General features: G+C 44.9%; 2 protein-coding genes and 1 non-coding gene across 4 annotated transcripts in view; 1 reads left to right on the top strand and 2 right to left on the bottom strand.

Annotated features, from left to right (window-relative positions):
• Positions 1-1348: 1348 nt before the first annotated feature.
• On the bottom strand, positions 1349-1488 carry LOC118016368. Its single transcript, XR_004680791.1, has one exon. It is a non-coding gene; the product is annotated as a U4 spliceosomal RNA (small nuclear RNA).
• Positions 1489-15617: 14129 nt separating this feature from the next.
• Positions 15618-19926, top strand: MPEG1 (macrophage expressed 1). The gene has a single exon (XM_035012922.1). The coding sequence runs from the start codon at positions 15679-15681 to the stop codon at positions 17830-17832; it is 2154 nt and encodes a 717-aa protein (XP_034868813.1). The 5' UTR covers positions 15618-15678; the 3' UTR covers positions 17833-19926.
• A 611-nt stretch (positions 19927-20537) lies between these two features.
• DTX4 (deltex E3 ubiquitin ligase 4) overlaps positions 20538-25466 on the bottom strand; it is a 28342-nt gene continuing 23413 nt past the window's right edge. The window contains exon 8 of one of the 2 annotated variants that reach the window (XM_035012925.1): positions 20538-24215. In XM_035012925.1, coding sequence (XP_034868816.1) covers positions 24066-24215 — 150 coding nt within the window. In that variant the 3' untranslated portion in view covers positions 20538-24065. The remainder of the gene's footprint in view (positions 24216-25466) is intronic. The other variant, XM_035012924.1, reaches the window with a different exon arrangement.

Here is a 25466-nt window from a genome sequence, read left to right as displayed (position 1 = left end):
CTTGTCCCGACTGTCAGCATGAAGGAATTGTCATCGGAATTGGGGCAGGTCAGTTCTGATAGTTTCTCCTTCCTATCCAACTTCTACCCCACCCTCTAGGCAGGCTCTGCTTGCACACTGTGCAGGAGGGTCAGGGAGGAGGGAGAGGGAGTAGGGAGGGGGTGAGACATGGTACCCTTAAGCCAGCCTCACTAGCTGCAGGTACTTGGCAGGGATGGGGATGAAGGTGAGTATGGAAGTGGATATGGGTTCACTCCTTCAGGGCCTGAGCTTTAAACACCAGTTCAGACATAAATAAGGCAAAAGCTCTTGGCACGTAGGAGTACTCCCTCCGGGCTTTTATAATTCATTTGTTACATAAGACACTAGGCTCACACAATCCCAGATTCACCCAGGATATAATTACAGATCAGAAAACCAAATTATTTTATAATAAATAACAAAGAGCACACAGGAGTCCCAGAGTAAGTGCTCAGAAATATTGGCATAGATTGAAATAAAAATCCTATCATAATGTTGCTTCGGCTTGAATATTCATTCCCAAGCAGACCATTCATGGCCTGATTTTCCAGGGGTGTGTTTGAGAATTATTGCCAGCTTTGTCTGCTTTGTTCATTTATTTACTCATTCAATAGTAACAAATATTGGTTGGGCATTAGCTAGGTACCAGACACTGCACTAGACCCTGGAATACAAAAATGAAATGAAAGGACACAGTCTCTCCCATAAGGAGCTCACAATTTACTGGAAGAGAAAGTCAAACAAAAAGGTCATTAAAATATACAGTGACAAATGCAAGGGATGCTATGGAGCACATAAGAGGGACATTATAATATTAACTAATGTTCCACATTAATTAATGTTTTATTGGGAGGTACAATCCCAGGGCAGCAAAGGTAAAAGTGCAAGGGAGCTAAGGCAGGGACAGAGACAAAGCAAACTAAGGGGGTGTATTACTGAGCTGATCACAGCTTAAGGAAAGATACAGTTGTCTAGTATCTTCGGACAGATCGCATGAAGCCATCAGTCCTCCAAACGGTCCACTGGAAGGAAGAACAAATTATTTGCCAGATCCCACCTATCTCTTATCTCTAATTCATTAATGTTCACTGGCACGTGGAATTAAGTCCTCTGTACGAAAACTCTTCAGTTTGGGTTTGCCTCCACAACACCCACTAATAAAAACACATAGTCAAAACTTTCTTACATGTTCACACTCTTCATTTCTCCCTGCCCTAATCCCTGGTAAATGCTATTCTACTTTCTGTCTCTATGAATTTGCTTATTCTGGGAACCTCATAAAGTGGAATCAGTCCTTTTTTTGTCTGTCTAGTCCCAATTTTGACAAGCCTCAGAACACTGGCATAAAATTTCTGGGATATGGATTCTTGTCTTCAACTTCAAACATAAATTGGATACCCCTCCTATTAGCAATAATCGTGCCTCGGATAAACCTCATTGGCTATGATATTGCCACTGCGCAAAGCTTGGGCACCCCTCCTAAATGGACAGTCTTGCCCTGTTTGTTCCATCACCTCGGGGCCTGTAGGTCTCTGCCATTGACTGTTCTGGAATCTCATTAATAGAGTTCTAAGACTGCAAGGTTCTTACTACATTTGTTCTTTTATTCAGCTATTTTTTACAACAAATATTTATTGACTATCTACTATGTGTCAGATGCTTTTCTACAGAAGACTGGTATTCATGTGTATAGGTTGTAAAAATATTGAAATATATTCTTCTTGGGGGGCGGAGCAAGATGGCGGAGGAGTAGGAGACCTAAATTTCATCTGGTCCCAGGAATTCAGCTAGATAGGGATCAAACCATTCTGAACACCTACGAACTCAACAGGAGATTGAAGAAAAGAATAGCAACAACTCTCTGAACAGAAAAGCGACCACTTTCTGGAAGGAAGGACATGCTGAGAAGTGAATCCGAGGCGATATTCGGGAGGATAGATGGCGGGGGAGGGATCCTCCCTCAGCCACTTCTGGCAAGTGATAGAGCAGCAGAGCACAAAATCGGAACTTTTAGAAGTCTGCTCTGCTGAGGGACGTCGCTCTAGTGGCTAAGCGGGGGGGTGGAACCCTGGCTGGGAAAGTGCTGTCTCAGGACCCTCGGGGTCACAGAAAGACCGGGGGTGCCTGAGTGCAGCAGAGCTCCCAGGTATCGGAGTGGGGAAGCCGGCTGCAGAGACGGAGCCGAGGCGCAGGCTCTCTGCTCGGGGTTGCCATAAACCGTGATCCGCGGCACAGTCGGGCCACTGCTCCTCCCATAGGGACCCAACAAGCGGCAGATCTGGGGAGACTCCCCTTCCTCCCCCGGGAGGAGCGGCGTGGGAGAGCACCACAGGGATCTGCTGGGTTTGGAGGCTCCACACAGGGTCGTGTGCCAGAGATAGAAATGCTTGGTCACAGGCCGGGTGAGCACGGAGTGTGGCCAGAGACTGGGGAAATGGGAGTGACTGACTGCTTTTCTCTGGGAGCTCACTGAGGAGTGGGGCCCCAAGTTCTCGGCTCCTCTGGGGCGGAGATTGGGAGGCTGCCATTTTCACTCTCGTCCTCCAAAGCTGTACGGAAAGCTTGCAGGGAACAAAAGCTCCCGAGAGCAAACCCGAGCAGATGACTTAGCCCGGACCAGGCAAGGGCAGGGCAATTCCACCTCTGGCAAAGACATTTGGGAACCACGGCAACAGGCCCCTCCCCCAGAAGTTCAGCAGGAACAGCCAGCCAAGACCAAGTTTACCGATCAGTGAGAATGGCAGAACTCCTGCGCTAGGGGAATACTGCACATAGAATTCATGGCTTTTCCCCCATGATTCTTTAGTCTTTCAAAGTTAATATTTTTTAACTGCCTTTTCTTTTCTTTTTTTCTTTTTTGATTTTTTTTTATTTCCCTTTTTCAACCAAAATCTTATCAATCCCTTTTTTAAAAAATATTTTTTATTTTTCATTTTTAGAGTCATATTCTATCCCTTCATAGTAGCTACCCTTATTTTTGGTGTATATATATATAAGTTGTTCTCTCTTTAAATTTTGAGATACAGTTTCTTCTAACAGATCAAAATATACCCTAAATCTCTAGTATATGGCTTTGTTCTAGTCTCCTGCCTGATCACATTCTCTCCCATTTTTTTTATTCTTCCTTTTTTCAACCAACTTCTTATCTATCAATTCCTTTTATAAAATCTTTTATAATTTTCATCTTTACAGTCATATTCCATCCCTTCGTCTTATTAAACCTTATTTTTGTACATATATGTTTTTCTTTCTTTAAAATTTTGGGAGGCAGTTTCTTCTAACAGACCAAAATACACCCCAAATCTAGTGTGTGGCACTGATCTATGCACCAGCCTGATCATATTTGATCATATTCTGGTTTTTTTGTTCTGTTTTGTTTTTGTTTGTTTTTATCTTTCTCTTTTTTTCCTTTTTCTTTCTTTCCCTTTCTTTCCCCCCAGTTTCAGGTCTTTTCTGATTTGTTTAGTATATATTTTCTGGGGACATTGTTACCCTGTTAGCATTTTGTTCTCTCATTCATCTGTTCTCCTCTGGACAAAATGACAAGATGGAAAAAAATCACCTCAACAAAAAGAACAAGAAGCAGTACCGACTGCCAGGGACCTAATCAATATGGACATTAGTACGATGTCGGAACTAAAGTTCAGAATGACGATCTTAAAGATACTAGCTGGGCTTGAAAAAAGCATGGAAATTATTAGAGAAACCCTTTCTGGAGAAATAAAAAACTAAAATCTAACCAAGTCAAATTCAAAAAGGCTATTAATGAGGTGCAATAAAAAATGGAGGCTCTAACTGCCAGGATAAATGAGGCAGAAGAGAGAATTATGATATAGAAGACCAAATGATGGAAAATAAAGAAGCTGACAAAAAGATAGATAGACAACTACTGGACCACGAAGGCAGAATTCGAGAGATAAGTGATACCATAAGATGAAACAACATTATAATAATTGGGATCCCAGAAGAAGAAGAAGAAAGAGAAAGAGAGGGGCAGATGGTATATTGGAGCAAATTATAGCAGAAAACTTCCCTAATTTGGGGAAGGAAACAGCCATCACAATCCAGGAGGCACAGAGAACCCCTCTCAAAATCAATAAAAATAGGTCAACACCCTGACATCTAATAGTAAAACTTACGAGTCTCAGAGACAGAAAATCCTAAAAGCAGCTCGGGAGAAGAGATATGTAACCTACAATGGTAGAAACATTAGATTGGCAACAGACCTATCCACAGAGACCTGGCAGGCCAGAAAGGACTGGCATGATATATTCAGAGCACTAAACGAGAAAAATATGCAGCTAAGAAAACTATATCCAGCTAGGCTGTCATTGAAAATAAAAGGAGAGATAAACAGCTTCCAGGACAAACAAAAACTAAAGGAATTTGCAAACACGAAACCAGCCCTACAAGAAATATTGAAAGGGGTCTGCTAAGCAAAGAGAGAGCCTAAAAGCAACATAGACCAGAAAGGAACAGGGACAATATACAGTAACAGTCACCTTACAGGCAATACAATGGCACTAAATTCATATCTTTCAATAGTTACCCTGAATGTAAATGGGCTAAATGCCCCAATCAAAAGACACAGGCTATCAGATTGGATAAAAAAAAAAAGACCCATCAATATGCTGTCTGCAAGAGACTCATTTTAGACCCAAAAACACCTCCAGATTGAAAGTGAGGGGGTGGAAAACCATTTACCATGCTAATGGACACCAAAGAAAAGCTGGGGTGGAAATCCTTATATCAGACAAAATAGATTTTAAACCAAAGACTGTAATAAGAGATGAGGAAGGACACTATAGCCTACTTAAAGGGTCTATCCAACAAGAAGATCTAACAATTATAAATATCTATGCCCCTAACATGGGAGCAGCCAATTATATAAGGCAATTAATAACAAAAGCAAAGAAACACACCCCCCTCACTGAAATGGACAGATCACCTAAGCAAAAGATCAATGAGGAAATAAAGACTTTAAATGACACGCTGGACCAAATGGACTTCACAGATATATTCAGAACATTCCATCCCAAAGCAACAGAATACACATTCTTCTCTACTGCACATGGAACATTCTCCAGAATAGATCACATCCTAGGTCACAAATCAGGTCTCTACCGGTACCAAAAGATTGGGATCATTCCCTGCATATTTTCACACCACAATGCTTTGAACCTAGAACTCAATCACAAGAGGAAAGTTGGAAAGAACTCAAATACATGGAGGCTAAAGAGCATCCTACTAAAGAATGAATGGGCCAACCAGGAAATTAAAGGAGAATTTAAAAAATTCATGGAAACCAATGAAAATGAAAACACAACTGTTCAAAATCTTTGGGATGCAGCAAAGGCAGTCCTAAGAGGAAAGTATATAGCAATATAAGCCTTTCTCAAGAAACAAGAAAGGTCTCAAATACACAACCTAACCCTACACCTAAAGGAGCTGGAGAAAGAACAGCAAATAAAGCCTAAACCCAGCAGGAGAAGAGAAATAATAAAGATTAGAGCAGAAATTAGAGAAATAATAAAGATTGGAGCAGAAATCAATCAATCAAGCAGAAATCTATCAAAATAGAAATCAAAAGAACAGTAGAACAGATCAATGAAACTAGGAGCTCGTTCTTTGAAAGAATTAATAAGATTGATAAAACCCTGGCCAGACTTATCAAAAAGAAAAGAGAAAGGACCCAAATAAACAAAATTGTGAATGAAAGAGGAGAGATCACAACCAACACCAAAGAAATACCAACAATTATAAGAACATATTATGAGGGGCGCCTGGGGGCTCAGTCATTATGCGTTTGCCTTTGGCTCAGGTCATGGTCCCAGGGTCCTGGGATTGAGCCCCACATTGGGCTCCCTGCTCGGCGGGAGGCCTGCTTCTCCCTCCCCCACTCCCACTGCTTGTGTTCCCACTCCCGCTGTGTCTCTCTCTGTCAAATAAATAAATAAAATCTTAAAAAATATATATATATATGAGCAACTCTCTGCCAGCAAATTAGATAATCTGGAAGAAATGGATGCATTTCTTTAGATGTATCAACTACCAATACTGAACCAGGAAGAAATAGAAAACCTGAACAGACCTATAACCACTAAGGAAATTGAAGCAGTAATAAAAAATCTACCAACAAACAAAAGCCCGGGGCCAGATGGCTTCCCAGGGGAATTCTACCAAACATTTAAAGAAGAATTAATACCTATCCTTCTGAAACTGTTCCAAAAAATAAATAGAAGGAAAACTTCCAATCCCGTTTTATGAGGCCAACATTACCTTGATCCCCAAACCAGACAAAGACCCCATCAAAAAGGAGAATTACAGACCAATATCCTTGATGAACTTGGATGCAAAAATTCTCACCAAAATACTAGCCAATAGGATCCAACAGTAAATTAAAAGGATTATTCACCATGACCAAGTGGGATTTATCCCTGGGCTGCAAGGTTGGTTCAACATCCACAAATCAATCAATGTGATACAATACATGAATAAAAGAAAGAACAAGAACCATCTGATCCTCTCTATAGATGCAGGAAAAGCATTTGACAAAGTACAGCAACGTTTCTTGATCAAAACTCTTCAGAGTATAGGGATAGAGGGTACATACCTCAATATCATAAAAACCATCTATGAAAAACCCACAGCGAATATCATTCTCAATGGGGAAAAACTGAGAGCTTTCCCCCTAAGGTCAGGAACACGCAGGGATGTACACTATCACCACTGCTATTCAACATAGTATTAGAAGTCCTAGCCACAGCAATCAGACAACAAAAAGAAATAAAAGGCATCCAAATCGGCAAAGAAGAAGTCAAACTCTCACTCTTTGCAGATGATATGATACTTTATGTGGAAAACCCAAAAGACTCCACCCCAAAACTGCTAGAACTCATACAGGAATTCAGTAAAGTGGCAGGATATAAAATCAATGCACAGAAATCAGTGGCATTCCTATACAACAACAACAAGACAGAAGAAAGAGAAATTAAGGAGTCGATTCCATTTACAATTGCACCCAAAACCATAAGATACCTAGGAATAAATCTAACCAAAGAGGCAAAGAATCTGTACTCAGAAAACTATAAAATACTCATGAAAGAAATTGAGGAAGACACAAAGAAATGGAAAAACGTTCCATGCTCATGGATTGGAAGAACAAATATGTGAAGATGTCAATGCTACCTAGAGCAATCTACACATTCAATGCAATCCCCATCAAAATACCATCCACTTTTTTCAAAGAAATGGAACAAATAATCCTAAAATTTGTATGGAACCAGAAAAGACCCCGAATAGCCAGAGGAATGTTGAAAAAGAAAAGCAAAGCTGGCGGCATCACAATTCCGGACTTCAAGCTCTATTACAAAGCTGTCATCATCAAGACAGTATGGTACTGGCACAAAAACAGACACATAGATCAATGGAACAGAACAGGGAGCCCCGAAATGGACCCTCAACTCTATGGTCAACTCATCTTTGACAAAGCAGGAAAGAATGTCCAATGGAAAAAAGACAGTCTCTTCAACAGATGGTGTTGGGAAAATTGGACAGCCACATGCAGAAGAATGAAACTGGACCATTTCCTTATACCACACACAAAAATAGACTCAAAGTGGTTGAAAGACCTAAATGTGAGACAGGAGTCCATCAAAATCCTAAAGGAGAACACAGGCAGCAACTTCTTTGACCTCAGCCGCAGCAACTTCTTCCTAGAAACATCGCCAAAGGCAAGGGAAGCAAGGACAAAAATGAACTATTGGGACTTCATCAAGATAAAAAGCTTTTGCACAGCAAAAGAAACAGTCAACAAAACCAAAAGACAACCAACAGAATGGGAGAAGATATTTGCAAATGACATATCAGATAAAGGGCTAGTATCCAAAATCTATAAAGAACTTATCCAACTCAACACCCAAAGAACAAATGATCCAATCAAGAAATGGGCAGAAGACATGAACAGACATTTTTGCAAAGAAGACATCCAAATGGCCAACAGACACATGAAAAAGTGCTCCACATCACTCGGCATCAGGGAAATCCAAATCAAAACCTCAATGAGATACCACCTCACACCAGTCAGAATGGCTGAAATTAACAAGTCAGGAAAGGAAGATGTTAGCAGGGATGCGGAGAAAGGGGAACCCTCCTACACTGCTGGTGGGAATGCAAGCTGGTGCAGCCACTCTGGAAAACAGTATGGAGGTTCCTCACAAAGTTGAAAATAGAGCTACCATACGACCCAGCAATTACACTACTGGGTATTTACCTTAAAGATACAAATGTAGGGATCTGAAGGGGTATGTGCACCCTGATGTTTATAGCAGCAATGTCCACAATAGCCAAACTGTGGAAAGAGCCCAGATGTCCATCAACAGTGAATGGATAAAGAAGAGGTGGTATATATATATACAATGGAATATTATGTAGCCATCAAAAGGAATGAGATTTTGCCATTTGCAACGATGTGGATGGAGCTGGAGAGTGTTACGCTGAGCAAAATAAGTCAATCAGAGAAAGATATGTATCATATGACCTCACAGATATGAGGAATTCTTTTTTTTTTTTTTTAAGATTTTATTTATTTATTCACAAGAGACAGAGACAGAGAGAGAGAGAAGCAGAGGGAGAAACAGGCTCCCAAGGAGCAGGGAGCCCAATGTGGGACTCGATCCCAGGACCCTGGGATCATGACCTGAGCCGAAGGCAGACACTTAACCATCTGAGCCACCCAGGCGCCCGATATGAGGAATTCTTAATCTCAGGAAACAAACTGAGGGTTGCTGGAGTGGTGGTGGGTGGGAGGGATGGGGTCGCTGGATGATAGACACTGGGGAGGGCATGTGCTATGGTGAGCGCTGTGAATTGTGCAAGACTGTTGAATCACAGATATGTACCTCTGAAACAAATAATGCAATATATGTTAAGAAAAAAAAAAGAAGATAGCAGGAGGGGAAGAATGAAGGGGGGGCAATTGGAGGGGGAGATGAACCATGAGAGACGATGGACTCTGAAAAACAAACTGAGGGTTCTAGAGGGTAGGTGGGTTGGAGGATGGGTTAGCCTGGTTATGGGTATTAAAGAGTGCATGTTCTGCATGGAGCACTGGGTATTATACTCCAATAATGAATCATGGAACACTACATCAAAAATTAATGATGTAATGTATGGTGATTAACATAACATAATAAAAAAAAAAGAAATATATTCTTCTTGTAGGTTAACAGTTACTTTTCCAAGCAAGTACCCTATCTGCTCTGATCCCTGCCTTGGAAACCCTGAAATTCTTCATGACCCACTGATTAAGGAATAATTGGGTCCACAAGAGGCCTCTAGGACACTCACACTATGGTCCTCACTTATTCTAATTAGTCATTAAACAAGATAGACTTAATCATACTCCCACAGGACTTCCAGGATGGTGGGTACGTAAGCCAAACACCTTCTCTTGCTTGGATCTGGTATACAGCATCACTGTCAAGATGGCCATAGCCCAAAGTCTGATCTCAGCCACCAGAGGATCAAACGGACAATTTGGGTTCAGTTGAAGAAAATGTTTTCTAAGAATCAGAATTATCTGCAGACAGTAGATAGGGAGCCACCCTGCCCTGGAGGCATCTAAGCAGAGGTTGGATTATATTGGATTGTGAGACTATATTGGAGGTGGCACAAGCTTTGGCTGGGAGAGCAGGTCCACTCCAATTATGGGATTCTATAATTCTATGATTCTAAATTGGGCATCAGTAAACTACAGACCATAGCCAAAATCCAGCCCCGCCCCAACCCATTTTTGTAAATAAAGATTTATTGGAACATAGCATGCCCATTAATTTACATATCATCTACTTTTGAATTACAAGGGCAGAACTGAATAGTTACCACAGAGATCATTTCGTTTCAAAGCCTAAATTTTTTTACTCACTGGCCATCTACAGGAAAAATTTGTCAACCCCATTCTAAAAGCCTCCTAGGATGAATTCTTTGATAAAGCAACCAATCACTTCTAATTTACCTTTCTCATTAATCCAGATGGCATAGCTACTAGATTGTTTTCCTTAAAAAGATGCCTGTCTTTGTTTAGGATATTAGTAAAAAATATTCAGGTGATCCCTCAGAGTCAATACGGCTTCCCATGCTGTCAAATGGACAACGAAAGGAAAGTCAAGCTCCTGAGATTCTATAATATGCCTTTTCTCCTATTTCCATTGTGAGAGGACTGAATTACAGAGTCAACCTGAACATAGCAGCAAGCTCAGCAAAGCTGAAAGCAGATACACACTGAGCTCCTACCTGCGTCCTATGGAGCTTTACATGGATGATTATTTACAACTTCACCTGTTACATACAGGTAGATGCTACTACTTATGCTTCATAGTTGATGTGACGGGGGTTTAGGGAGGCTCCAGAACTTGCCCAAAAGTCACATATGGAGCCAGGATGTTGCCTACATTTCAATTCTGAAAACTCTGCTTCCCATCCATTTATCAGCCCAGACTTAAGATATTTTGAGTTGCTATACTAAGCAGAACAAAATCTAGAGCCTGAATAGACCCACAACCCAGCCCATGCTGTTAATGTCACATTTAGATCACCAAAAAAAGCAGAGACAATAGGAATATCTTTTTTTAAAGATTTATTTATTTTAGAGAGAGTGAGCAAGCAAGAGAGTTCACAATTGGGGGAGGGGCATAAGGAGAGGGAGAATCTCAAGTAGACTCCCCACTGAGCAAGGAGCCCAGTGCAGGTCTCAATCCCATAACCTAGAGATCATGACCCCAGCCAAAAACAAGAGCTGGAAGCTCAACCCACTGAGCCACCCAGGCACTCCTGAGACAATAGGAATATTTCAGTGGAGGACCCAAAGGCTCCCAACTCCAAATAATTCTGGAAGAACCACCTCACCTAATTAGCTTGTTTTACCCTAACCTATTGATGATTATTTTAGGTAGAAAGAAAAATGTCTCTGTTCAAAGTCCCATCTGAAGATCCTGTGGTTAAGGAGGGAAAGATTGAATGTTAGACTGTTTTGTTATCCAATAATGAAACAAATATAGAAAAATGAAATCTGCCAGCAGTTGACCCAGCGAGGTCAAATGCCACTCAGTCAATTCTTTTGTTCAGCTATTCCTCAAAGAGGAAGTCACATGACAGGAAAGACGTGGGGACTGAGAATCAAGGACATAGAGGAAACCCACTGTATTTCCAGTCCTGTTGTGTACAAAGTCCTTCATGTGAAGCTGCTTTCAGCTAAAGGAAAATACAAGAAGCACTCTTCATATTAGACTGATGTCATTTGGAACCCCAAAGGCAGATGGGGAGGGGGAATGGGTTGGTCTAACTGCTCTGTCTCCGCAGAGCTTAGATTGGAGAGGAGATGGAAAAGGAAGGGAGCTCTGAGGGCTCACTCAGTCACCCAGACTCTTAAAAGAGCATTAAATTTGGTATTGACTAATCCAAATATAGCACCTACAATGGGTGCCCAACAAATAATAGATGCTCAATAAGTATTTAGGGAGGTGGGTTGGGGGGATGGGATAACTGGGTGATGGGCATTAAGGAGGGCACATGATGTGATGAGCACTGGGTATTATACACAACTGATGAATTACTGAACTCTACTTCTGAAACTAATGATATATGTTGGCTAACTGAATTTAAATTTTAAAAAATAAGTATTTATTTAACGAGTGGATGAATCAGGCTTTCATTAGAATGTCCTGGAGAACTGTGCTGGGAAGGGTACGGAGGCAGCCTCAGAGCTCAGCAGGAATGAGTGGTATGACTGATGAGTGATGTCTGCATGACGTGGAATAAGGAAGTGCAACCTAAAGAGTCAGTGACTGTTTCTTCTTTATTGCAGTGAAAATGTCACCTTACACCACAGACCGTGTCCCTCAAACCTACATGTGGAAATGGCAAAGAGAAAAAAAGGAGCAGAAAGGGAATAGTGGATGAGGAGAAAAAGCATTAGCAAAATTGGGAGGAAGAGGGGAGGGAAAAGTGTTAACCAAGAAAAGAAGAAAAATGTCATAGGCTGGCAAATCCTGACCTAGCTTTCAGTGGGAATATGCGGCATTTCACATGGGCCTTCTGTTTTTACCAAGGTTAAAAGGACTCAAGGAACCACAATGTTCTTATTTTGGGGGTCAGAATGCAAACAATCCTGGTGGGAAGAACAGTCTCAGAGTGGAAGGGCTTGACAAAGCAGCTCTCCAAACATCAGCTTAGCAATCAACTCTTCAAGAAAAGAAAATGTGGTCACTTTGTTAACTGATACCTCCTGGATTTTCCAGAACCAAGTTGATTCCAGAATCTATAAAAGATATTGTTCCTCAACCCATTTTGCGACCATTTGACTGGTTTCCTGGATTCCTGCTAAAAATAAGAAAGGGATTGGTCCCTGCAAACACAGCCAGGGTTTCCTGCCCATGTCAGACCGCAGGTGATATGCAGAAGCAGGAAACAGCTAGACCTGCTCCAAGCCCACACATAACTGAACCTCACACGTGAATCATGGTTTGGCTCAGAAGGTTGCACGTGCTCAAACTGAGAAAGAAAGCAGACGTGGGACTTCCCTCTTGCCTGTTTCTGGAGGAAGTGAAATTACACTTTTGCAGCACTGAGGTATATCTTTTGCATAAAAGTGGCCTTTTTCTTTTAGAGACCAACATTCTGGTTTTTAGGCCCTTGAGAGTAGCCATCTGGAGAGTTTCTGGGATTGCATATGCATTTCAGCACAAGAAAAAGCAGAGGAAGTTGCCAGTGAGCAGAATAAAGCAGGAAAGGAATGTGTGACCCCCCCTTCCCCCCATAGTCAAGGTCTCATGGCCACTTCCTCACACCTGACCGCCATGAGCAGCAATTCCTGCCGGTAGCATGCAAATTTAAGTTGTGCTGGAATTCCCATCATTCTACACTTCTCTTTTCATTGTTTCTCCATGAATAGAAAAGAGAACTTCCTTGAACACAGCAATCGCAGGCTTCACATCATTTCAGGTGTATGAAAATTCCAAAAATAATTTGTTTCTTTTGTGTTTAAAATGCATTTTCATTGCTTATTTTCCTGAGTACATAGGCGATGATTGTTCCACACCCATCCCTGTGTTTGCTACTTAGTAGATTCTCACTAAAAATGTGTCAGATGAGTAAAGATATGCTCCTTGTTGAAAACTCCAAAAATATACAAAAGTGAGAGGGAAAAGTTTAAATCATCTATAAAACCTACAAGCTGGATACCATCGCTGTCAATGAGTTGGTGTATATCTCTCTTGTGATATATATGTGTACATGGTGGGGGTCACACTAAGTGTCTATCATGCTTTTATCACTTAACATTATGGCATAAGAATTTCTTACGTTACTAAAATTTTTTGAAAATATAGTTATGTATAACACCCAGTGCTATCCACAACTAATGAATCATTGAACACCACATCAAAAACTAATGATGTACTATATGTTGGCTAACTGAACATTATATTAAAAAAATAAAAATTAAAAAAGACCTAATTACAAGATAAAACAAAGATAAAATAAAGAAAATATAGTTATGATGGCTGTAAAATATTTTGTCATATGGATGCAATATAATTGCACTCCTGCTGGCTCTTTTAGCTATTTTCCACTTTTTGCTATGGTAGAAATGAAGAAGACTGTCCAAACAACAAGACAACTGTGTGCATTCAGAGATATAGTAACACCTGCATAGAGAATGATCTATATTCGCCTTGCTTTTATTCTCATTGCAGAAGAGTGAGAATGCAACAGGATCTATTAACAGGTAAACAAAAAGTAAGAAACTGTCAGCATGTCTCCAAAACCGGGTCAGTGTGAGGGTTTTCTCGTGATGATGAACTAGCCCTGCGAGAGTCTGACAAGGAGTGTGTGGGGATTTTAATAGACTTATTGGAAGTACTCGAGGGCACTCACCTCTAATTTTTCTAGTGGTCAAATCACTCTACTGAGCTACAAATTTATAACTAACTCATTTATAAATTAGCCAGGACATCCCATGCACAGGCTTGCTTCTCTGGCCAAATATAAACTGGACACTGGCTCATACATTAATCCCTCCCCGATATAAGTAGATTCCTCCATGCATGATAACCTAGCCATGAATAAACCCAGAACGTCACCAAGGTTTTAATAAGAGTGAGTTCCACCTGTGAACCTGGACAACTGGTCTATTTCTATCTGAAAACAGCTGTCACTGCATCAGGGGCAATATGCCGCCATTCAGTCCCCTGAGAACTTTTCCTGGGTTGCATACAGGTGATGGTGTCGTGATACATGTAAACGGAAACATGATGTTTTTAGCCTCAGCGCTGTATCTGGTTCGTGGTAAGATGGGGGGTTGCCGTGAGGGTACCATTGGGAGCTTCGTTAATTGCTTTGGATTATTTGGCTACCACTGAATGTACTAAGATGCTCCCTACTGGTCTTAAAGTAGTGATGGAGCTGGGCTTCGATGAATCCTGTGCTAGATCAATGGGTCTGGAAACACTCTTCCAAATTACGGGGTCTAATAGGCACAGAAGGAGATTCATGAAATTATGTTCTCCTAACGATAGAACAAATGAATTGTTGCTTTAAAAAAATGAGTAATAAAGAGGCACATTCTTTTTTACCCACCTATAATGAGTACATGAACTTAGCAGCAGAACAAAAAATTAAAGATGTAACAGCAGGTACCCACTTATTGCCAACTGCGTACACACACACACACACACACACAGAGGATGTATAAGTGTGTATATACATACACAAATATTCCTGGGCCACTGTCTGCTTTTCATCAATCAAAAATCTAGATTAGAGTGTGGATTTTCTCTTTGCTTAAACATTTCTGCATGGAAGGAAACAACAGTGTGCGGATCACTGGCTTTGCCTCTGGATGCGGAGGACAGTACACACTGAGGTTTCCAGCGTGCAGCAAAGCCGAGTCCTCTTCAGGTCTCTACAGTTCTGCCTCAGGTAATGGCACCTCCAAAGTCTGGAGTTTTAGGCTTGTGACAGTAGAGCTCCACAGGACTTATGTCCAAGATTTCCCCTCCTTTCTCGTGTGTGAACTGCCTTCCCCCGCCGGTGAATGGGAGCCCAGGCCTTGGCCTTGACCTACAGCGAGCCTAGGTAAGGTGGAGGCGCGGTGTCTCAGTAATGCTGATGTTGCCATTCACCTCTGCATTTACAGTAAAAGGAAACTGATACTGGAGTCCCAAGAGAGAGCCGTCAAGGAAACTTTGAAACATCAGAGCAGAACGTGAAACCAAAGGTTTCTTTCAAAGCCGGAAATCTCCTGTGAAGGAAGCAGTAAGACATGTGGTCGCCCTTTTTCTGAGAGCCCACTGCTGTTGCAGTCACTAGCCTGGGGCTGGGGGGCGGTGGGGGCAGTTAGGGTGGTTACCTGTTCAGGATACAGGGCTGCGTCTGCATACCTAGGACAACATGATTTTCTTCAAAGTCCTGATGGGCCTTAGTATTCTGATAGACTCTCATTTCCCTATTTTGCCCAGAGATTAGCCTAAAGAGGAACTGGTGGCTTGAGGAGAACTGTTGTATGTGTTTGTCTCAGCAGCTGCCTTCTTTCCCATCTGTTCAGTTTGCACCAAGCTCGCTGGCTGCGACTTAGGGCTGGCGTGTGGTTGGGGCTGAGCCATGAACGGCCTCGGGGGTGCCATCCTCTTCTGGGCGGTAGTAGCGTGCGCTAAAGCGGACAAGCCTTTGGGAGAGACAAATGAGGCTGGATTTCAAAAATGCAAGAATGCCTTAAAACTACCTGTTCTAGAAGTCTTACCCGGAGGGGGCTGGGATAACCTGCGGAATGTGGACATGGGACGGGTGATGGACCTGACTTACAGGAGCTGCAGGACCACAGAGGATGGACAGTACATCATCCCCGATGAAATCGTCAGCATCGCCCAGAAACAGAGCAACCTAGAGATGAACTCCGAAATCCTGGGGTCCTGGGTGAATTACCAGAGCAGCACCTCCTTCTCCATCAACTTGGAGCTTTCCCTTTATTCCAAGGTCAATGGCAAATTCTCCTCTGATTTCCAGAAGATGAAGACCCTTCAAGTGAAAGACCAAGCTATAACTACCCGGGTTCAGGTAAGAAACCTGATCTACACGGTCAAAATCAACTCAGCTTCAAAACTAAGCTGGAGGTTTAAGAAGGAGCTCATGGACATCTCTGACCGCCTGGAGAACAACCAGACGCGGATGGCCACCTACCTGGCAGAGCTTCTGGTCCTCAACTATGGCACCCATGTCATCACCAGTGTGGATGCTGGAGCTGCTCTCATCCAGGAAGACCACATCAGATCCTCATTCTTACAGGACAGCCAGAGCAGTCACACTGCTGTGACCGCATCCGCTGGGATTGCCTTCATGAACATCGTGAACTACAAATTTGAGGAGAACTACACATCGCAGAGCGTCCTCACCAAGAGCTATCTCTCAAACCGAACCAACTCCAGGGTGCAAAGCATCGGAGGGGTTCCTTTTTACCCAGGCATCACCCTCCAGGCCTGGCAGCAGAGCATCACCAACCACCTGGTGGCCATAGACCGCGATGGCCTGCCTCTGCATTTCTTCATCAACCCCGACATGCTGCCTGAGTTGCCAGGGCCCTTGGTGAAGAAGTTGTCTCGCACGGTGGAGGCTGCCATGAGGCATTATTACACGTTCAACACCTACCCTGGATGCACAGATGTCAACTCGCCCAACTTCAATTTTCAGGCCAACACTGATGATGGCTCTTGCGAGGGGAAAATGACTAATTTTTCCTTTGGAGGAGTTTATCAGGAATGCACCCAGCTCTCAGGGAAGGAGGTTGCCCAGCTCTGCCAAAACTTGGAGCAGAAGAATCCGCTCACTGGTGATTTCTCCTGCCCCTCTGGCTACTCCCCAGTCCACCTGCTGACCCAGATCCACGAGGAGGGTTACAACCACCTGGAGTGTCGACGGAGATGCACCCTCCTCATCTTCTGCAAGACGGTGTGCGAAGATGTGTTCCGGGTGGCAAAGGCTGAATTTAGGGCTTTTTGGTGCGTGGCGAGTGGCCAAATACCAGAAAACTCAGGACTGCTTTTCGGGGGCCTCTTCACTGGTAAGAGCATAAACCCTTTGACAAATGCACAGTCCTGCCCGGCTGGCTATTTTCCACTGAGACTTTTTGAAAACCTCAAGGTATGTGCCTCTCAGGACTATGAGTTGGGATATAGGTTTTCCGTCCCCTTTGGTGGGTTCTTTAGCTGTGCAGTCGGAAACCCCTTGGTAAATTCTGCCATAGCCAACGATTTGGGGGCACCTTCTCTAAAAAAGTGTCCTGGGGGCTTCAGCCAACACCTAGCCCTCATCAGTGATGGATGCCAAGTGTCCTACTGTGTCAAGGCCGGGCTTTTCACAGGAGGTGCTCTGCCCCCCGCCAGGCCCCCACCTTACACCCGGCCACCCCTCATGAGTCAGGTTGCCACCAACACTGTCATCGTGACAAATAGCGAGACAGCGAGTTCCTGGATTAAAGACTCCCAGACCCACCAGTGGAGGCTGGGGGAGCCGTTAGAGGTGCGCAAGGCCATGGGGGTCATCCACGGGGACGGCAGTGGCCTGTCAGGGGGGGCAGCAGCTGGGGTCACAATGGGAGTCACCACTGTCCTGGCAGCCACCATTGCCCTGGCCGTCTACGGCACCCGGAAGTACAAGAAGAGGGGCTACCAGGCATTGGAGGACGAGAGGCAGAGTTTGGCGGCGGGCTCTGCAGAGACGGGGGGCACCCCTGACCAAGAGCAGGGGCAGAGTCCAGCCTAAATCTCTCCGGAGAAACGTCTCTCTCGTCTCTGTAAGCAGGCCTTTCATCCCTTCACTCTTCACTTCTGCCTTCCTGAGGACTGGCGTGGCAGGTGCAAGAAAAAGCAGGTATAACTTTGTGACTTCCTTAGGGCTCCCAGCCACAAAATGAACAGAGCTGCATGGACAGGGTTGGGGTGGGGTAGGAGAGCCAACATGACTTTTTAAGCCAAAGTCATCGTGGGGGCTAAAACATGAAGGGGGTATCTTCTCTCTGTGTGCATCGTTGATTATCTTCACCTGAATACATACGTGAGAAAAGAGACGGGGGGAGCATGTTGACCTTTGGATTTGGAGACCATGCATTTAATCTGAGATCGGCCACGGTTTCCAATTCATGAGCTGTAAGAATTTCTAAGTGTTACCCTCCTACTCTTTTGTTTTTTAAAAAGTCTCTCTGGAGTTCATGCTCCTGGAGGCTGAAAGTTCCACCAGAAGATACGGGAAGTCCCGCATGGCCACTGATTTTCACTGTTGAGGGCTCTGTACTGATGAACGGGGTCCTCTCAAGCTCATCTGAACAGCAAGATGTTGTCTCTACTAAGTCCCACGTTTTCCAGCCTTCCAGCCACAATCCTGACTCACTCAGACCAGGTCACTTTTGGACTTCAGACGAGTGTCATAAAGTCCTCAAAAAAATATTTTAACTTATAATCTTCTATTAGGAGGTCAAGGGAGAAGGGATGGTTTGGAGACAAGGCATAAGTTAAAAAAAGGGTGAGAACTGGACAAGATCCAGGCACTCAGGGGAAACTGGTTACCCTTAACCACCTCCCTGGCTTATGGAGCTGCAGATTGGGGTAGAACAAGCATTACAGTTTCCTGGTCTCTGTTACCAGAGTACTACCCCTGCTTCGTCCATGAGGGGCCCTTCCCCTTTCTGTCCTCGCATCACATGTACACACCCCCGAACACACATGTGTGCACCCCCTGAACACATCCCCCAGACACACACACCCCAAACACATGTGTGCACACACACCCCCACCCTCCCTCCACACACCACATTCCAACAAGAAGTCTCCATTTTTCTAGGGGCAGGAGACAAAGTAAACCCACACCTAAGTATTATTTCCTCCCTAAAACAAAATAGAGCAGAACCTACCAATTATGTACCTTACCTTTGTTTTTTTTCCCCCAGCAGAAAAGAGGCTAACATGATCAAATCTATGTTTTTAAATGAAACAAAAAAGGCATCCAACACCATTTGTGATACATTTATTTCTGTTCCAGGCTGACTTCCCTCAGGCATCCAGCAGGATGCATGAGTGTTTCCTGGCATTTGGGGCTTTGCTCAACTTTATTTATTTCTTTTTTCTTTTTTTTTGAGGGGGGAGGTTTGGCCCAATTTTTATACCAATCTCACCAAATTGTAACGATTAAGGTGAGTCTACTAATACCTCTCCACGACATTAAAAAAAATTTTTTTTTTATTAAGTAAATTCTACTCCCAACATGGGGCTTGAACTCACAAACCTTGAGATCAAGCGTCACATGCTCTACGCACTGAGCCAGCCAGGCGCTCCTTCTCTACAACATTTTTAATAGTTACATGTCTCTTCACCGAATCAGATGCCACGAATGAGTTAATTTTTATGAAGGATAATCTGTCCTCACCTCGTTAACATTCACAATCATGAGTTTAGGCTTACATAAATCCTTCTGAGAAGCCTGCAGCATCCCAGCCTGTGGGAAGATGGGAAGGAGGCTACTCGTTCGTCTCACCCTCACCTTCACACTCACACTCACACTCATCCCCGGCTGCCCAGCCACCAACACTGATTTCTGCAACCTCGTCTCTGAACTCTGCCGCTTAAGCATTAAAATAGTCTCCTAAACCTCTGGGGGTTTTGTGGGTAAATTTCAGCTGAACTAACCACTTCTTTGCAAATTCCCCCATGAATTCCTTGAAGACGACTGAGTCAGAGACAAAGTACAGCTAAGGGCTCTCAGACTTTTAATGCTAACTGCCCTTTGAAATAAAAGTTCTTCACAAACTTACATTTCTAACAAAATTATGCATAAGTATGCATTAAAATGTGTACTTAAGGAACACGTGTCTGACTGCTCATCCACAGGAAATGAAAATGCGGGGGTTTGCAGTTTTCTGGTCATTTTTCAAAGTCAGAACCCAGAGTGGGAATTTCACAGGCTCTGCTGTCTTGACCCAGGAGCTCAGGCTGGGCTCTGTGGGAAGATGAACCCCAGCTTCGCGAAAACAACACTCTCTAGACTCTCAAAAATAGAGACACATTTGGGTGATCAGGGCAGCTTTGCATTTGCATTTTGTGTTCGTGTTAGTGTAGGGATTAATACTAAGTATTTATTTGAGAAACAACAGCCTGCAAATTACTGAAACATACCCTACATAGTAGTCAGGTGGAGGGAACTGTAAGAAACATTTGTGTTTTTTAAGGCAGTCTTTCCCACATAGATTCACTTACATTTCCCCAGCCGAGGCGGTGCAGTCTAGTTCTTGAGAGGAACAAGAAGTCAAGCCCGGTCCCTTGGTCAAATGTATGGGTGGAAAAGATGTGGGGGGAAAAAGAGAAAAGGGATTCCCCCACCCCAACTTGGGGCTTGTGATTGCTTACAGATCGGGGAAGTGCCCCAAATGCCTCACAATTCGGTGCCCTAATCTGCAAAAAGCAGAAGGTTAACAGCAATTTGTGGTTGTTCACTTGCCATTTATTGTTCTGCACATACACCTCATGAGCACCAGGTGGCGATGTCCTCTCACAGAGCAACACCAAGGACTTCAAAACACACCAGTTACAAAGATTTACATTAGGACATTCGCCTTCCCTCTCCCAGAAAACCCCCACTCAATTGCCAGTGACCACAGACAAGAAAAGGGGACAGGGCCCTTTCTTGTACTACATGCGGCCTGCCCCCTACCCTCTCATGCACACAGCAGTGCAATAACAGGACGAGTACTTTTGACCAAGTGTAAAACCACAGAGAAGTCCAAGTTTTACAAAAAAGGTAGAGGAAAGGGTATGAAACACAAAGGCACGCACAACCACATATACACAAGTAACCTTTAAGGGATGCGCATCTGACAGAGTTTGTCCTCAATCCCATTTGTCATCCCTGGAGACTCAGGAAGGGAGAAAGTAGGCTGCTGGTGCATGAAAGGAAAGGCATGGGATTCCCCTCGCGGGCCAGGAGACACAGCGGGAACAGCAGTGGTGGGAAAACATCCTATGTTGGAGGGGTGGGTGCTCAGGACCCCTGCTTGCAGGGTTCTCACTGAGCCCGAGACTGTGCCTTTCCAGGCTGGCGCAGGGAAAGGGCAAAGGGATGCCCCCGCCTTGCCTGGCACAGTGTTAGAAAGGAGATTCAAGATCCCTTCTGCCTAGAAAGCCCCCCGGAAGAACAGCATAAGGATGAGGTCACGCCTATGGAGCATCTTCAGAGAGGAAGAGAACCGGGGCACAGACATAGTCAGCATCCTAGACAGGGAAGTCTTGAAGTATGAAGACTCACTCTCAAAGTGGTATTGCCCCTGGCACCCTGCCTGGTCCATTCGCAGTCCTCTCCCTTCTTTGCTCAGCTGTCCCCTTCCCCGTCCATCCCTTCTTCTGCCTGCTGCAGGGAAACCAGCCTCTCCCCGCTGACCACTGCCAGTTGTTAGAGTGTATTTTCTTCCTCTCCCCACCTACTCCACAGCTGTGTGTTTCTACTCACTGACCCTCAAATCTTTCCTGATCCCGGTGGGTGAGAAGCTCAGCAGACACTTGACCCGGGTCTCCTGCTGAAGGCGGAGATGGTACTAAGTCTACAGTGAGGCTCTTCAATGATCTCTGTTACACGGTAGCCTGGCAGAGGGCACGGGGTGTGATATTAAACACCGCAGCGATGTCCCTTCCACTGAGTTCATATGTTTCCTCCCGACTGTGGCAGGAAACTGTGCCCTGTGGTGCAGTGAACTCAGGTCCAATGTCCTGGTCCGCTGGTGAGATAAGATGGTGGCCGGCTGACGGGAGAAACTGGACCTAAGGTGTCAGGAACAATTCCTCCTATCAGAGCTCCCTCTGCTGGAGCCAATTAGCATCTTGATAGCCATTTGAAGAATGGGGAAAGGCTCAGCACCAGCATGTCCCAAGGAACTGGGTGACACTCAGGGGAGTCCACTGGCCACACGGACGTCAAAACGGTTATGGGCAAACAGCAAGGAGCTACAGAGCCAGTTCGCAGGAAAGCCTGGCTTCAGGTTCTAACTTAAGTACCATTTCTGAAGGTTCTTTTGTTTCAATTTTCTAGCATCAAAAACCTTCCAAATATTATGAAATATATATGGATATATATACGTCAAACCCCCAAAACATGAGGTATATAAATTCAAATTAGTATCCAGAGGAACTTCCCTCAAACATATAGTTCAAAGAACCCACTTTCAAAGGGGGAATTGGGTTTCCCTTCTTGATCCCCCTTCTCTCCTCCCTGACCCCCAATTTATTCCTTAAGGGAAGCGAAAAGCAAGAGGAATGCTGGAGAGGGGATAGAGTCTTGGGACACAACCCAAATGCAGGTTGGACTGGACCATGATGTGGTCCCAACCCTGTTAGGAATGAGCTAGAAAGTCTCCCTCCATGCTCTAGGTCAATCTGCAACAGATGAGGGGCCCAGCACCACCTCTGAGATCTGATTAGCAAATGTACATGGAGACAGATCAAAGCCCTCATAGAAACAAGACTGGGTGAATTGGTTAGATCCAATCTTGAAAGAGATATAAAAAGGGGTCAGTCCAGCCCTCATCTTACACTTCTTCCCAAGCACAGTTCCTTGGGGCATCTGGCAAGATGCATGATTGTTACCATCTGGGTCCAAGTTTACTATGGGATGGGTTGCAAAGGGTGAGGAAAGTTAAGGAACCACAGCTTGATTGTTTGATCCCCATCAGAACTGGAGTTTGACAGTTTGCAAAACAGAATGGGAGAACAGGATGGGACTGTCCACCAACCTGGCCCAGTGGTGCATACACGCACACACACATATATATGCACATACACAGATGGCACAGAGCCCAGCGTGGGCTCTACTCACAGTGACTTGATGAAACTCATGGAATCTTTGAGCTGGTCTGGGATGAGTTGGGAAGAAGGCTTTGGGCTCCTCTCCCTGAGGACAGTTCAGATGCTAAGTGGGATGCAGACTCTGGTCTGATCAGAGAGGGGCTGGAAACATCATGGGATGCCACCCCAGAGAGGAATCCCAGAGTCCATCCATCCACACAAGAGAACCAGATGCCTCTTTGGACAGGTCAAAAATGTGAGGAGGGAGGGCCCAGAGAAGCCAATGACTGTTATGAGAGCTAAATGTGCTCCCAGAAGCCTTTGCCTCCCTGACCCTCTTGGTGAGAAGTGCTTCCTTGCTGTACACAGAGGCATTGATTTCTGATGTCACAGCAGTTTAGCAGTTCACCCCTTTGCCCCCCAATCTTGCACAGTGAGAGCTCCTCGCCTCCAGAGGAGGAGAGAAAAGCAGAAACTCCGCTCTCAAAGGAGAGTGGAAGCAGCAAGAAGCCAGCTGAGGTACTGAATCTCAGGCTTCACAAGGCCAGGGTATGGAGTGCCCACGCACTGTCCGTACCCTAAGTGTGCTGACTGTGCCCCCTACTTAGGGGGGTGGGGGGGTTCTTGCCTACCCAGCACCGAAAACTCCATGGGAACAGACCGAGGATGGCCCTCATCCCTTGTCCCCTTTGTGGCGGATGAGGTTTATGAATGATGTCACCTTACTCAATCTCACTCCCCGCTGTGGCCAGGGGGGATGGGGGATGGGGATAGGACAGAAGGGGAAATGAGGGAGTCGGGAGGGCATGGCACCGACTTCCACCTTGATTCTCCCGCTTCCTGCCCTGTGGTCCCCACAGCCCCTCCTGGCCCAAAGACCCCCCTCCCCCCCCAGCTCAATCCTTCTCCTGGGCAGTGCTGTCCTCCGAAATGCCCTGGGCAGCCAGTTCAGCCAGCACATTATCCAGGTAATTGGCGTCTGGGTAGCCGTGACCTGTGAGATTAGAGCCGAATTCTGTCTTGTGGTGGACCTCGTTCCAGATGACGGTATCTGACTCGCCCGTGGTGCTGGAGGTACCGATGGCAAAGATGAGGCGGCGATCCCAGGCCACGAGCAGCAGCTTCAGCACCTGAGCGAGTCAAGGCAGGAGACCAAAGGCAGACACTTAGTGCCGGTCAGAGACGACGCCTTGGACGGCAGAGTCTTCCCAAAGGTCCACCTCTTCTTGAGTCATGATGCCCCAAGCGGCACAGTGAACAGCAAGAGTTTGGGTGTGGTGTCAGGGAGGCGCAAGTCTTGGTTCCGTCACCAGTGAACTGTGGGAACTTGGACAAATGATGTCACCTTTCTGAGCCTTAATTTCCTTACTTATAAAATGGCAATGCTATGATCTGCTAAATGTTACCAGCGCTTTCATAGTAGGGACTGGCACATACTACTCAACAAATGTTAGCTACTAACATCACGGCTAAAAGACAGGACCTAGGAATTCAAGGCACTTACGATCCCAGAGCTTCGGAAGCTGTGCCTTCGCTACCACCCCCTCCCCGAAGCGGGTATTAGGGCACACGCAGCTACAGACGTGCCATAGTTCTCCAGGGACGTGGTTGAAGTGCTGTGACCTCTACCAGGCTATTTCATATGTATTTGCTCCTCTGGTCCTCACGAGCACACTTGGAGGCAGATCTGGCAGGGGCTATTATCGTCTCTATTTTATAAGTGACGCCCAGTGAGGTGTTAGGCCTTGCAGAATGTTCTAATTCAGCGAAATTAAAAAAAAAAAATTCGTTGTTGAGTAAGACAACTGCCTAACATCCTATCCAGCATGAAGAAAGCACCCGATGTAAATGCCCTGGATTCAAAAAAGAACTACCATGGGGCATCCAGGTGACTCAGTCGGTTGAGCGTCCGACTCTTGATTTCGGCTTGGGCCATGATCTCAGGATCCTGAGATCGAGCCCTGAGATGGGCTCCATGCTCAGCGGGGAATCTGTTCTCTCCCTCTCCTTCTGCCCCTCCCCTTGCTCGCTCTCTCTCTCTGAAAAATAAAAAGTATTGGGATGGCTGGTGGCTTAGTCAGTTAACCGTCTGCCTTTGGCTCAGGTCATGATCTCAGGGTCCTGGGATTGAGCCCCGCATCGGGCTCCCTGCTCAGCAGAGAGCCTGCTTTTCCCTCTGCTGCTCCCCCTGCTTGTGCTCTCTCTCTCTCTCTGACAAATAAAATCTTTAAAAAATAAAATAAGGGGCGCTTGGGTGGCTCAGACAGTTAAGCGTCTGCCTTCAGATCGGGTCATGATCCCAGGGTCCTGGGATCGAGCCCCGCATCGGGCTCCCTGCTCCACAGGAAGACTGCTTCTCCCTCTCCTTCTACTTGCTGCTTCCCCTGCTTGTACACTGTCTGTCAAAAATAAACAAAATCTTTAAAAAATAAAAAAATAAGTATTAATAAATCTTTTCTTTTAAAGATTTTATTTATTTATTTGACAGAGACAGAGAGAGGGAACACAAGCAGGGGGAGTGGGAGAGGGAGAAGCAGGCTTCCTGTGGAGCAGGGAGCCTGATGCGGGGCTCGATCC

The sequence above is a fragment of the Mirounga leonina genome, unplaced genomic scaffold, assembly GCF_011800145.1.
Source record: "Mirounga leonina isolate KUSES-001 unplaced genomic scaffold, KU_Mleo_1.0 Mir_166, whole genome shotgun sequence".
Lineage (NCBI taxonomy): Eukaryota > Metazoa > Chordata > Mammalia > Carnivora > Phocidae > Mirounga > Mirounga leonina.
The sequence above is the reverse complement of the archived record's forward strand: the minus strand, read 5'-3'. Positions and strand labels throughout refer to the sequence as shown.

Coding starts and splice junctions, on each gene's coding strand:
- MPEG1 (XM_035012922.1), top strand. CDS start 15,679: ATGAACGGCCTCGGGGGTGCCATCCTCTTCTGGGCGGTAGTAGCGTGC.